This window comes from Eimeria mitis, genomic scaffold (assembly GCF_000499745.2).
Source record: "Eimeria mitis Houghton genomic scaffold, Emh_scaff877, whole genome shotgun sequence".
Lineage (NCBI taxonomy): Eukaryota > Apicomplexa > Conoidasida > Eucoccidiorida > Eimeriidae > Eimeria > Eimeria mitis.
In genome coordinates this window covers 1-12,570 of record NW_013576454.1, presented here as the reverse complement: position 1 = coordinate 12,570, position 12,570 = coordinate 1, and the positions used below count along the sequence as shown (strand labels likewise).

At 59.4% G+C, this 12,570-nt stretch overlaps 1 protein-coding gene across 1 annotated transcript in view; it reads left to right on the top strand.

Annotated features, from left to right (window-relative positions):
* The window catches only part of EMH_0024370 (uncharacterized protein), a gene marked incomplete at both ends in the record, with an annotated part of 14,018 nt that extends 1,455 nt beyond the window's left edge, over window positions 1-12,563 (top strand). Inside the window, 14 exon segments of the mRNA XM_013502288.1 lie at window positions 47-1,037; window positions 1,279-1,697; window positions 2,061-2,511; window positions 2,710-3,219; window positions 3,463-3,925; window positions 4,084-4,876; window positions 5,095-5,529; window positions 5,770-5,859; window positions 6,127-6,254; window positions 6,258-8,087; window positions 8,382-8,490; window positions 8,752-12,126; window positions 12,272-12,442; window positions 12,522-12,563. Coding sequence (XP_013357742.1) covers window positions 47-1,037; window positions 1,279-1,697; window positions 2,061-2,511; window positions 2,710-3,219; window positions 3,463-3,925; window positions 4,084-4,876; window positions 5,095-5,529; window positions 5,770-5,859; window positions 6,127-6,254; window positions 6,258-8,087; window positions 8,382-8,490; window positions 8,752-12,126; window positions 12,272-12,442; window positions 12,522-12,563 — 9,807 coding nt within the window.
* Window positions 12,564-12,570: the final 7 nt, after the last annotated feature.

The window sequence follows — 12,570 nt, the reverse complement described above, 5'->3', positions numbered from 1 at the left end:
TTGAGGATCCGCTGCTGTTGTGTGCTGCACTTTGCTGCTGCTGCAGGTACAGCGTCAGGCTGCAGTATTTTTCGCCCAGGTCCCTGCTGCTGCTGTCGGCAGCAGCAGCGCAGCAGTTGTTACAGCAGCAGCTGCTTCCGCAGGCAATGCTATATCTGCTGCTGGGGGGAATATGTTGTTGCTGCCTCAGCTGTGTACGAAGACAGGGCTGCAGCAGCAGGAGCAGCAGCAAGCTGCAGCAGGAGGGGCGGACAGTACAGCCACTTCTGCAGAAGGCGACAGCAGCAGCAGCAGCAGCAGCAGCAGCAGCAGCAGCATGTGTTCATTCCCGCCCCCGCTGCGTGACGTCGATACACTGCGGTCGCTGCAGCAGAACGTCTCTGTGCAGCTCGAGCGCGTGGAGTCGTGGCTGCTGCGTGTGTCAGTGGCTCTGACAGACGGCTGCAGCAGGGCTGCTGTTAGTCCTGCTGTAGAGTTACCGGGCGCGCAGCGTACAGAGTCTGTGGCTCTGCTGCTGCAGCAGACAGTGGAGCTGCCGCTGCCCCCCGACCCAGTAGCAGCAGCAAAGGGGACCATTTTGCCTGTCTCCATGGGCAATAGGCTGCACCTAGCAGAGGCTGAAGAGCTGCTGCAAGAGGGACTCGTGCTGCAGCAGATTGTGGGGATATCGCATGAGCTGCAGCAGCTGCAGCAGCGCGTCCGGCAGAGTAAACATTTCGCCCAGCGTATTTGTGCTGCATTGAATGGCAGCAGCGCCAGCAGCAGCAGCAGCCGCCGGGAGAAAGGAGAGGCTTCAGCAGCAAGCAACAGCAACGGCAGCAGCAAGGGGCGAATCCCTATACAGCTGCTACGCGGGCTGCTAGTAGAGGGCTTCCACGAGATACCCTTCATCGTTCCTGAGTTTATTTTCCTGCTGCAGCAGCTGCAGCAGGTTGTCACTTGGCGGGAGCTGCTGCGAGCAGCAGCAGCAGCAGGGGACCTGCAGCAGTGTGAACAGATCCTCGCCCAGGCCCAGGACGTATGCGTCTACATACCAGGTAAGATGGGGGCTGCATGGTTTAAGGTTTAAGAGCTGCTGCATGTGTACGCGGGGGTGCAGTACGGCGCCTGCTGTCGCACTGCGTACACAGCTGCAACGGTGCTGCTGCAGTTGCTGCAGCTNTGCTGCAGCTACAGAGCTTCGAATATCTGCGTAGAGGGTGTGTTGACCTTTTGCGTCGCAGTGTGGGGCTGCATGTCTCATGCCCGCTGCTGCTGCTGCTGCTGTTTTTGTTGCAGGCTGGAATGACTGGAAAGGTCACGTTGCTGCTGCTGCTTGGGCTGAGCGGGTGGATCGTTTGCTGCAGCGGCCGATCCGGCTGGGGTTGGCTGTGGCTCTGCTGCAGGAGCCGTCAGCAGAGACAGCGGGGCCGTCAGCACGGGAGCTGCAGCGTCGTGTTGCTGCAGCACGAGACTGGGCTCGTCACTGCCTGCAGCCTCGATATTTGCAGTTGCTGGCAGCAGCAGGAGCAGATGCTGCAGCAATAAAGGAGCTGCAGTCTTTGGCTGAGGGGTCACCGGGGCAAGAGGAGACGCCAGAAAGCACAGAAGGGAAACAGCAGCAGCTCTCTCTCTTTCCTACTCCTGGGGACCTCGAGGCCCTCATAGCCAAGCATACGGCCCTCAAGCTCATCGTGCCAGCCGTCAAGTACCTCGAGGTCAGGCCCCACCCAGACAACCCCCAAACAAACGCGGGCCCAGCAGCCACCCACTGTACACGAGAGACTAAGAGCTAGCAAGCGGTGAAGAACTATCGTCTCCTGTATAATAGAAATATATTTTTATGTTGTTTATTATTATTTATTATTTATTATTATTTATTATTTTTATCATCATAGTTAAGAATTGTTGCTGTTGTTTTTGTACTGGAGGGTCTGAGCTGACTGAGCTGAATGGCTGCAATTGGCGAGGGCCATAGCTGCCAGGCTGCGGGGGGTTGAATGACTGCTGCTGCTGCTGTTGCTGCTGCTGCTATTGCTGCTGCTGCTGCTGTTGTTGTTTCTGCTGCTGCACTGCTGCAGGCTGTGTACGGTCGGTGGCGCAAGTGGGAGAAGCGTTTTGTGAAGACAGAGGGGGGCAGCTTGTCTTTGGCTGAGGCTCGGCAGGTGCTGCAGGACGGCCAGGCGTTGCAGCAGCAGCTGGAGATAGGAGCGTGGCTGCGTCCCCTCTCGGTGTATGTGGAGCAGTGTGCTGCCTTCACGGAGAGAGCTCGTTCTCTGCTGGACAGAGCAGCAGCTGCTGCTGTTGCTGCTGCAGCTGTACGGGTTGGCTGGGCCGTGGGGTCCCTAGATGGCTTTCGCCGCAAGGGTACCCTGCTGCCTGAGGACATCACGCACGTCCTCGAGCTGCAGACACACCGCAAACAAGCGGAGCCGGCCGCTGCTGCTGCTGGTGCAGCAGCCACTGGGGATGCAGCGCCAGAACGATGCAGGGCGCCATACGAGCAGCTTGTGGAGCTCATCGCCATCCACGGTCAGTTGCTGCGAGGGTTAGGGTTTTTGGTGTAGGGTTGCGGGGTCCTGTTGTTGTTGCTGCTGCTCTTGCCCTTGCCCTTTCTTCGCTCTTGCTGCTACAACTGCTGCTGGCGTGGCGTGTGGCCGTAGAGTTTGCTGCTGCTGTCGAGTCTTTGTTGTGGAGGCGGGGTGTTTCGTGCTGCTACTTTTGTTGCAGAGGGACTGGTGATAAAGAACTGGGGCCTTCACGGCGACCTCGTAGACCTGAGGGACAAGGCGCAGCGGTGGCTGAAGAGGGCCCAGGACCTTCTGGCCATTCCGCAGCAGCCAACGCCGTCGCAGCAGCAGCAACCGCAGCAGCAACAACCACAGCAACAGCAGCAGCAGCAGCAGCAGCAGCAAGTCGGTGATAAGGAGGGCTTGAGTGGCGATTCAACCGAGACAGCAGAAAGCACCGCAGCAGCAGCAGCAGCAGCAGCAGCAGCAGGGAGCGTGGAGCCGCTGCAGAAGTCACTGCGATCTTTGCTTCCTTGCAGCGCGAACACCGTCCGCCTTGCTGCATTGCTGCTGCTGGAGAGTGATTCTGTCTGCTGCTGCTCCGAGCTCGAGACGCGGCTAGAGCAGCTGCTGCTGTATGCTCTCTGGCGCGGCAGAGTCGCCAGGCTGCGGCCCCCCGCCCAGGACACCGTCGTGGAGGAGCTGCTTGCTGCCCCTGTTCTGCAGCACTGTAAGTCTTGGGAGCTGCTGCCTTTGCTCCTGTTGCTGTTGCTGCTGATGTTGCTTCAGCTGCTACTGGTGCCCCTGCTGCTGCTGCGTTGCTGCAGCAGCTGCAGCAGGAGAGGCTGCAGCAGTGGGAGGTGTTTCTTCTGGTTAGGCAGAGCCAAGGCAGGGGGCGGAGTGCGTCGCTCGCTGCTGCAGCTGCATATGGGTATTATTATCCTTTGCTGCTGTTGCTTCTGCTGTGTTGCAGTCTCTGAATGGATAGACACGAGTACACCTGTCTCGGTTCTGATGGCTCGCGAGGCTGCTGCCGTCAGCAAGCCTCCGCGGTCGAGGACCCGGGACCAGAGGGCGCAGGCAGCGATACAGCTGGAGGCTGCTGCTGTTGCAGCCAACGAGAAACAGGCTGCTGCAGCTGAGGGTGCATTGGCAGCAGCAGAAACAGCAAAAGCAATGGATGTTGACGAAGCACGCGCTGGTGATTTGCCCCATCAACGTGAAAAGTTAGAGCCACCCCAGCAGCAGCAACAGCAGCAGCAACAACAGGAACAGCAACAGCAGCAGCAGCAGCAGGAACAGCAACAGCAGCAGCAGCAGGTGCTGGACAGCAGCAAGCAGCAGCAGCAGTGGGCTCAGCTGACTGCTCTCCCAGAGCTAGAGTTCTTGAAGGCGCTTAGCGGCATTGCAGCTGACTGGCAGCAGAAGGCCCAGCAGTAAGACAACCCCATACTCTGCACCAAGCCGATGCTGCTGCAGTTCTGCTGCTGCTGCAGTTTTGCTGCTGCTGCAGTTTTGCTGCTGCTGCTTACGTTTCCGTAGAAAAATATGCTGCATGCCGCAGCGGATTGAATAGCATGCTGNTTTGCTGCAGGCTGCGCGAGGCAGTGCCTCGTCCGCGTGCGTCCGAGTGGCAGCAGCTGCTGCTGGAGGCTGAAGACCTGCCTGTACACCTGACTTCAGTTCGCCAAGACATCGCGCAGGCGCTGCAGCAGCAGCAGGAGGTGGAGGCCGAGTTAGCTGCTGCGTTGGCCTCCCCTGAGACAGCAGCATCCTTGACGCAACTGCGTGAGCTGCAGACCCGAGCCAGCAGCTGCAGCGTGTACATCAGCTGCTTGGGAGATACAGAGAAGCGGCTGCTGCAGCTGCAGCAGGTGGAAGCAGCAGCAGCCCTTCATCTGCAAGCTGAGGACAAGCCTCGAGTTGAGCTGCAGCAGTTCGTTGAGGAGCAAGAGCGCCTGCTGCAGCTACCTGCGGATACACCCGACTTGCCCTGGTTCACAAGCCTCAAGGACGCATGCAGAGATGTCTCTGCGTGGATAGAGGAGACAGCTCAGCTGCATGCGCGTGGGGTTTCCCTGCGTCAGTGGCAGCAGCACGTGGAGCGTGGTCAGGGCCTCAGGATCAAGCCAGAGGGACTGCAGCAGCTGCAGCAGCAGCTGCAGCAAAGCGCAGACTGGTGTGTGGTGTATCAACACCTGCTGGAGCTTCGCGCGGCGGTGCGGTGCCACAGTGCCAGTGCAGCTGCTGGTGTTATAGCCGAGATGCTGCAGGACAGCTCGGGCCCCCTGACGATCCTGCCGCCTGGAGCAGCAGCAGCAGCAGCAGCAGCAGCTGCTGCTGCTGCAGCCACACCTGGTCTGCAGCAAGAACAGCAGGGGGCGCGCGTGAGGGGTTATGTATCTCTCCTAGATGCAGAACGGCTGACACGGAAACCCTTCGGCTTAGGCAAATCTCTACTGCCATTTGCAGAGCTGCAGCAGCATGTGAAGGCGGCGCAGCAGCTGAGGGAGCGCTGTGCTGCTGCGCTGCAGCAGTCNCAGAGCTGCAGCAGCATGTGAAGGCGGCGCAGCAGCTGAGGGAGCGCTGTGCTGCTGCGCTGCAGCAGTCCTACAGGGAGAGAGCAGCTTGTCTGTTTGGGATCGCCGCGGGAGTCGATCCCCAGCCAGAGTTCGCGTCCCCTATATCTGAGTCTCAGGTGTTGTTTCTGTACCGTCAGCAGCAGAAAGCAGCAGCAGAAACAGCAGGAGATGCAGCCGCTGCAGCAGCACGAGCTGCTGCTGCTGCAGCTGTTGATGGAGTTGGAGATCAGCAGATGCAGCAGCAACGCGAAGGGGAGCAGCAGCAGCAGCAGCAGCAGCAGCAGCGGCTGCAAGAGGTACAGAGGGAACAAGAGCAGCAGATCCTCGCGCTGCAGCTACTCTCGCCTGATGCAGCAAATGCTCTTCTGTGGAAGACAACGAGACGGCTGAGACGGCTTGCTGCTGCATGCGCTGCCAGCCGGATTCACATTAAAGAAAGGCGGCTGCTGAAGGTGGAGGTGCGCATACACCGCATGCATGCATGCATGCATGCATGCATGCATGCATGCATGCACACACTACCTCGTGGAGCACCATGTTTCTTTCAGGTATACGACGTCGTGCTGTTTGATAGTTTGCTCACATGAGTTGCCGCTGTTGCTGCTGCTGCTGCTGCTGCTGCTGCAGGTTCTGCTGCGACTGTACAACCACCGCATGCTCTCTCTCCTCCGGTGNTGCTGCTGCTGCTGCTGCTGCAGGTTCTGCTGCGACTGTACAACCACCGCATGCTCTCTCTCCTCCGGTGCCCACGCCACACCCTCACTGAAGCCGAGCAGCTGCTGCAGCAAGTACGTCGCCAGCTCCCGCCAGGGCTGCATATACACGGGTCAAGCCATTACTTTCTCTGCCGTTTCTACCTCATGCATGCAGCCAGCTAGATTATGCATGCATGCATCGAGACAGTCGGATTGGCCCTGCATGCATGCATGCATGCATGCATGCATAGTTGCAGTTAGCCAGCTTGATATATAGCTGGAGGCAGTGTTGACCCGCCTCGTGTTGCTAGCTGCGCTGCTGCTGACTGCTGGTACTGGTGGGGCTGTTTATGCATGCAGATTGAGACGAGGAGGCTACAAGTCCGAGAGTCTGGTGGCGGCCTGAAGGTTCCTGCTGCGTCAGCTGAGGGCCCCGCTGCTGATGAGGCAGCAGCAGCAGACGGTGAGGAGGAGGAGGAGACATCTGANACCTCCGCTGCTGCAGTAGCACAGCAGCAACTGTTCGAGCTGCAGCTGCAGCTCCAGCAGCAGTTGCTGCCACCCCAGCCACAGCCCCAAGAAGAGCCCCCACCAATGCGAATCTCGCCTGTGAGAACTCGTAGGAGACAACAGCTGGGTCTCGAGGATGAAGAGCAGCAGCAGCAGCAGCAGCAGCAACAGCAACAACAGCAACAGCAGCAGCAACAACAGCAGCAACAACAGAAGCCCCCAGTCCCCACCCGCCGCAGCGCGCGGGCTCCACGCCGCCCAAGGATGCACGGAGACATGCTGATCCCCCTCACGACCCGTCGGTCAGCGAAGGCTGAGGAGGCAGCAGAAGCAGCAGCAGCCGGTATTCCTGTGTCACCTTCCGGTGAGCAGCAGCAGGACTCTGTGCAGCAAGAGCAGCAGGCGTACATGCAGCTGCAGGAGCAGCACATTGTCGACGCAGAGAACGCGAGTGCTGCTACAGATGCAGCAGTTGCAGCGCAGCCAGCAGCAGGGGGCCCTGACACAGCAGCAGCAGCAGCAGAAGCAGCGGCAGCCGGTGCCGTGTCAACAGGAGAGACACTAGGAGACCCCTTCCAAGGTGCAGGAGGAGCGGAGGAGCTGAGTGAGGACGAAGAGGAGACCCTGATGCTGCAGGAGCTGCACCCGTTAGATGGATCAGCGGGCGCATCGTTTCTGCTGCAGCAGCAGCAGCAGCTGCTTTTGCCTAAGCAGGAAGTGGAGAGGGGGGAGGAGAAGCCACCGTCACCGGAGAGCGTGCGGGTTATGACGCTGCTGCAGGAGCTGCAGCGGTGCGACGGCTGCAGCGCCGCCTCGCCTATTGTATCGTTACCTATTGAGCTTGTGGATGGCCCCTCATATACGCGGCTGCGGGCCCTAGTAAGAGACACACAAGACTGGCTGCAGCAGTACAGATGCATGCGGCTGCCGGTGGTGAGAGAGGCGCAGCAGCCGCTGCTTGACGAGCTCCGTCTTATGCAGCGGCCCCCCCAAGAGGATGCCCTGGCAGCTCAGGCGGTCTGCTGCTTCTGTGACAAACCTGCTGCTTTTGCTGCTGCACTTGATGAAGTCGAAGAGAAGGAAGAGCAGCAAGCTGAACAGCAACGCATGCAGCAGCCGCTGCTGCTCTCCGCCTCCTCAGATAACACCGACAGACCTGCGGTGTGTGGAGACACGTCGATGCCTATGGACAGTGCAGAGCCCGCAGCAGCAGCTAAGAGTAAAGAAGGAGCTGCTGCAGCCGAGAAGGACCAGCAGGCAGCAGCAGCTGCTGCTGCTGTGGAGAGGAAGGCGTGGCTCGCAGAGCGCGAAGCTGCACTGCAGCAGAAGCATCCTCCCTTCGGGCCATCGTTCATATTAAAGTGTGTGTTGCTTGTGCTGCCGCTAATGACTGAGGAGCTGCAACGGCTGCTGCTGTATGCCGTCACAAAAGGGCTGAGTCTTGAGACGCTCATGGGCCTGCAAGTCCACCTGAAGCTGCTGCTTGACGTTGCTGCTGCTGCAGAGGCAGACCGTGCGCAGCAGGAGCAGCAGGAGCAGCAGCAGCAACAGCAGCAACAGCAGCAAAAGTCATCTGTTGAGGAGGAGTTGCAGCAACAGGAGCCGCAGCAGCAGCAATGTCTGAGCTCAGCAGAGAATCATGTCGCAGAAAAAGATGGTCCGGCGGCAACAGAATCAGCTGCTGCAGCTGCTGCAGCAGCTGCTGCAGCAGCAGCACTTGGGGCTGAGGCAGAGTTCCGCCGCGTGTGGCCGAATGGCGAGCCTCCTGGATATGCGTTCCACCTCCTGACGGCCTATGCTCTGCACTACAAGTGCGTCCCTGCTGCCGCTGCAGCCGCTGCCGCTGCTGCTGCTGCTGGTGCTGGTGCTGTTGCTGTTTGTGCTGCTGCTGTTCTGACAGCTACCAACGTTGCATGCGCTCGGGTGCACCCTGTGTGGTCTCGTTTGTGAAGCAGCAGCTGCACTGGCACTGTGGCTGTGTGTGTTCTCTGTGTATGTGGTGCTGCTGGGAGCTGCAGCAGCAGAACCACCGCGGCAGCAGCGGTGCAGCAGCGGTTACAGCATATGCAGCCGTCACTGTTGTTGCTGTTGCTGTATGTGTTCAGGCAGCTGACGGCCGGCAAGATCAGTTGGCCTGTCTCTGACGTCCGCTCTCTACATCCGTCGTTGCTGCGGCTTATAGAGTCCAAGGCGAAGCGCAGAGGAGACCATGCGGTGCGTCTTGCTGCTGCGGCTCCGTGAACAGTGCGGCAGAAGCGGCAGCTGACGCTGCATCAGCAGCAGCTAGGAATCAGCTAGCTGCAGCCAATGGCTTTATTTATAGCTGCTGAATATTCACAGCAAAATTCCTGTCTAGCGTAGCTCCCTTTATTGCCTTCATCCTTGTTGGGCATGCATAAGAGGGTTTACGGTTCAGGGTCTAGGGTTTAGGGTTTAGGGTTTAGCTGTTGTTGTGGCTTCTGCTGGTGTCTTCAGTCTACGCACGGCCTGTGGGTGGCTAAGGGGGCTAACGCTGTCCCTGGAAAGGCCAGGGGGCCGAGCGGCACGAAGAAGCAGCATGCAGGCGTCGGCGAGGCTCCTGCTGTGCAGCAGCAGTACACCCCTGAGGGCACCGATGCTGCAGCTGCTGCGCCTCTGCAGCAGCAGCAGCAGCCCCAAAAGCGTGCTGCTGCTCGGCAACAGTCCCCAGGAGTCCCAGCAACTGGTCACGGGAAGAGAGTTAAACTAGCGGATGCCTCTGCGGAGCTCACCGGCGAGCAGCAACAGCAACAGCAGCAGCAGCAGCAGCTGCAGCCGCATGTACAGGACGAAGTCTCTGTGGCGGACTGTAGCGTATCTTCTGCTGCACGGGATGAGTCGCAGCATGCAGTGCCTGTGCCCCAGCCGAACGTAGCGACGGCATCATCGGCAGCAGGAGGCCCAGCAGCAGCAGCTGCTGCTGCTGCGATAGGAGGCGCATTCCCACCCCTTGGCAGGCGTGTGAAGCAGACCCACAACTACCCGTGCCGGAATACAACTCCAAGGATAGGAGACGGACGCAGGGTGCGTTGTTTCTCCTCTAAGGAGATGCTGCGAGCTTCAGGGATACCGCTGCCTACCTTCAGGGAGGGGCTGCTGCTGCTGCTGCGCATCTGCTGCTCCGGTGGCTTTCTCACGGGAGAAACAATCTTGCTGCAGGCTCTGTTGGTGGCTCAGTTGCTGCTGAGCTGGTGGCTGCGTCAGCAGTACCCCTTCTTGCAGCAGGAAGAAGACCTCATGCGGAGGCAGCGCATAGCAGCAGAGCAGGAGAAGGCGGCAGCAGCTGCTGCTGCTGCTGCAGGGGAAACCGAAAAGCAGCAACAGCTATTGCGATCAGCGCAGCGACAACTCGTGCCAACGGCCCAAGGTTCTCTGGCCCTCCCCTTACGCCGCCGCATGCAAATCTGCTGCAGCAGCAAAGCCCCAGCCTACCAGAACCCGTATCGGTGCATTGCTGCCACGGGCTTGTGCTCCAGGGAGGGCGTGATGAAGGTGCTGGAGAAGCAAAAGGAGTTGCAGCAGCAGCAACAGCAGCAGCAAGAGAACCACCGCGACATGAAGACCCGTCTCCTTGAGTGGCTGCGAGCACCTGCTGAGGATGGCAGCAACCAGCAAAAAGACCAGCAGCAACAGCAGCAGCAGCAGCAGCAGCCAGGCGCTGCTGTTGGTGCAGAGGGATTCTTTGAGACTGAAAACGAAGTTGAGGAGACACTGCAGGAGCTGTTCGATCCCCAGCTCGCCCGGCAGCTGCTGATACAGCAAGAAGTGCAGCTGATTGCTTCAGGCGGCCGTCATGCGGACGAGCAGAAAGCGCAGCTTCAAGACAAGCCGCAGCAGCAGCAAAAAGTATTCCAGGAGCAGCAGCTGCCGCAGCAGGAGCTGCAGCAGGACCTGCAGCAGCAACGACCACAGCAGCAGGAGCCGGTCACAGAGCTTGTGTCACCTTCAGGCGATGCAACACCACCAGCCGGAGCGGAAGTAGCAGCAGGCGCTGCTCTGGAGGTGGAGGGCCCGGGCGAAGCTGCTACCGCTCAGCAGCAGCAGCAACACCAACGCATGCGCAAACCTCCGGTGGGGCTCGCGGGCGCGGAGACAGCCTTCTGGCAAGGAACCCCGTGGGACGTGGGCCTTGAGGACTGGGAAGTCCCAGCATTTGCCTTTGGTCTTGCAAAAGAGCAGCAGGAGCAGCAGCAGCAGCAGCAGCAGCAGCAGCAGCAGCAACAGAATGGGTGTATGTTTGAGGGCATGGCTGTGGATGGCTCTGCAAATGCCCATGCAGCGTCCGAGGAAGAAGAGGTGCAACGGCTGCTGCAGCTGCTGCAGAATATGGCCGGTCCTGTGCTGCGGGATGACGCAGCTGGGAGCAGCATGCGGTGCGTGCAGCACATCTCCCGTATGTGTTTAGATAGCAGCAACAGCAGCGAGGCGGGAGGTCCCAGTGTCTCTGCATCTACAGTGTGGCTGTATCGGAGGTCTCTCTTGGACTTTGACTTCTACGAAAACGAGGACGTGATGCAGCAGCAGAGAGAGCAGCAGCAGCAGGAACAGGAGCCGCTGCTGCCCGAGGCACGGAGCCGGAGACTGTCCCCTGACAGGAGACAGTTGCTGGAGGAGGCCCTGCAGGCCCCGTTGCCCCAGGCGTCTCTGTTGTCTCTTCTTCGTCTCCTTGAGGTTCTAGATGGTCTCCCGTTGCAGCTGCCGTTGAAGGGGCGTGTTGCTGCGCTGTTGCTGCATGCAGTCGATTGGGCCGTGCGGGCGAGGGAGGCCATATGCTTCCTACCAAGGGTAAGTGCTGCTGATGTTGTCGCTTCTTTTTTTGCTGCGGCCTCGCTGCATCGCGGCACCACAAAGCTCGCTCACTGTCGTGCTGCTGCTGTGCTGCTGCTGCTGCTGCTGCTGCTGCTGCTGCAGGATGGATATCACCGTCCGTGGACTCGCCTTGACGCAGCCACAGATCCGTTTGTTCCGGTGTCTCGACAGCTGCTGCGCGACCACTTGCTGCTCACAGATGGCTCCACAGACTCTGTTGAGCAGAAACAAGAGCAGCAAGAAGAGCATTTGCTTCCTGCTGCCGCGCAAGCTGAAGAGGCCAGAAAGCCAGAGACAAGGGTGCCGCTATCTGGTGACACCGAACAGCAACAGCAACAGCAACAGCAACAGAAAGAGGCTGAGTGCTGTGATGAATGGTTTATTGCGGCGGAGCCGGCCGTGTGCTTGACTCCCATTCAGCGTGCCTTTGTACAGCTGCAGGAAGCTGCGCTACTGCTGCACGCAGAGCCAGCTGAGGTTTGTCTCCTATGCAGCAAGCCGCTGCAGCAGCAGGATTCCCCGCAGCATCCATGTTTGGTGTATAGGCAGCATTACAACCGGCGACAGCAGCTGCGAGCAGTTTTAGGATGCAAAGTAGATGACCCAGCGGCTGTAGCAGACGCAGCAGCAGCAGCAGAAGATGCTTATATGCAGCAGCAGCAGCTATTGCTACCCCTTGACGAAGAAGGAATGGGTGGCTGGATTAGCTGCAGCTACTGCAGCAGGAGATTCCACCTGAATTGTGTGTCGCAGCTTGCGAGCAAGCAGCAACAGTCGGAAAATGAGAATGCAGCTGCTGCTGTTGCTGCTGTGTCAACTCCAGGTGTTGGCAGCAGCAACGGCAGCGTGCTCTTGCTGCCTCCTCCGCCGGATTGTGGGGGCCCTTGGGTATGCGTGGGATGCACAGCGAGGGGAGCTGGGGCAGCGGCAACTCTCCAGGACTTCGTGAGGCTCAGCGGAACGCGCGTGGCGCAGCTCTTCTCGTTGACATCTGCCAAGGTGTCTCTGCCTGCAGCATCCAGGGTAGGGCTCTGCTGCTGCTTCAGCTGCTGCTGGTGGTTCCCAGCCTTGTTCCTACATAAACTGTACTTCTTTGTCTCTTTGTTGTGCTGATGTGCACCTTTACTCTTGAATTGTTTTGCTGTCTTGTTTGGTGCTGCTGCTTCAGGTGCTGCGACTGCTGCGGGAAGCTGCAACTTTGCCGGTGCAACACGTGCTGCTGCAGGAACGTGAGGCGCTGCAGCAACGCATATGTTTGCTGCGCCTGTGGGTTCGAGATGCTCTGAAGATGCTGCTTGAATTGCCCGCTCCGAATTGCATTTTCCGGGTATCGACTGAGGTGCAGCAGGAGCGACTGCAGCACAGACTGCAACTCGAAGATGAAGCTGCTGCCGCCTCAGATGCTGCCACTGCTTCAGACGCTGTCGTGGCTGCTGCTGCAGCAGACGTGCCAGCTGTAGCAGCTGC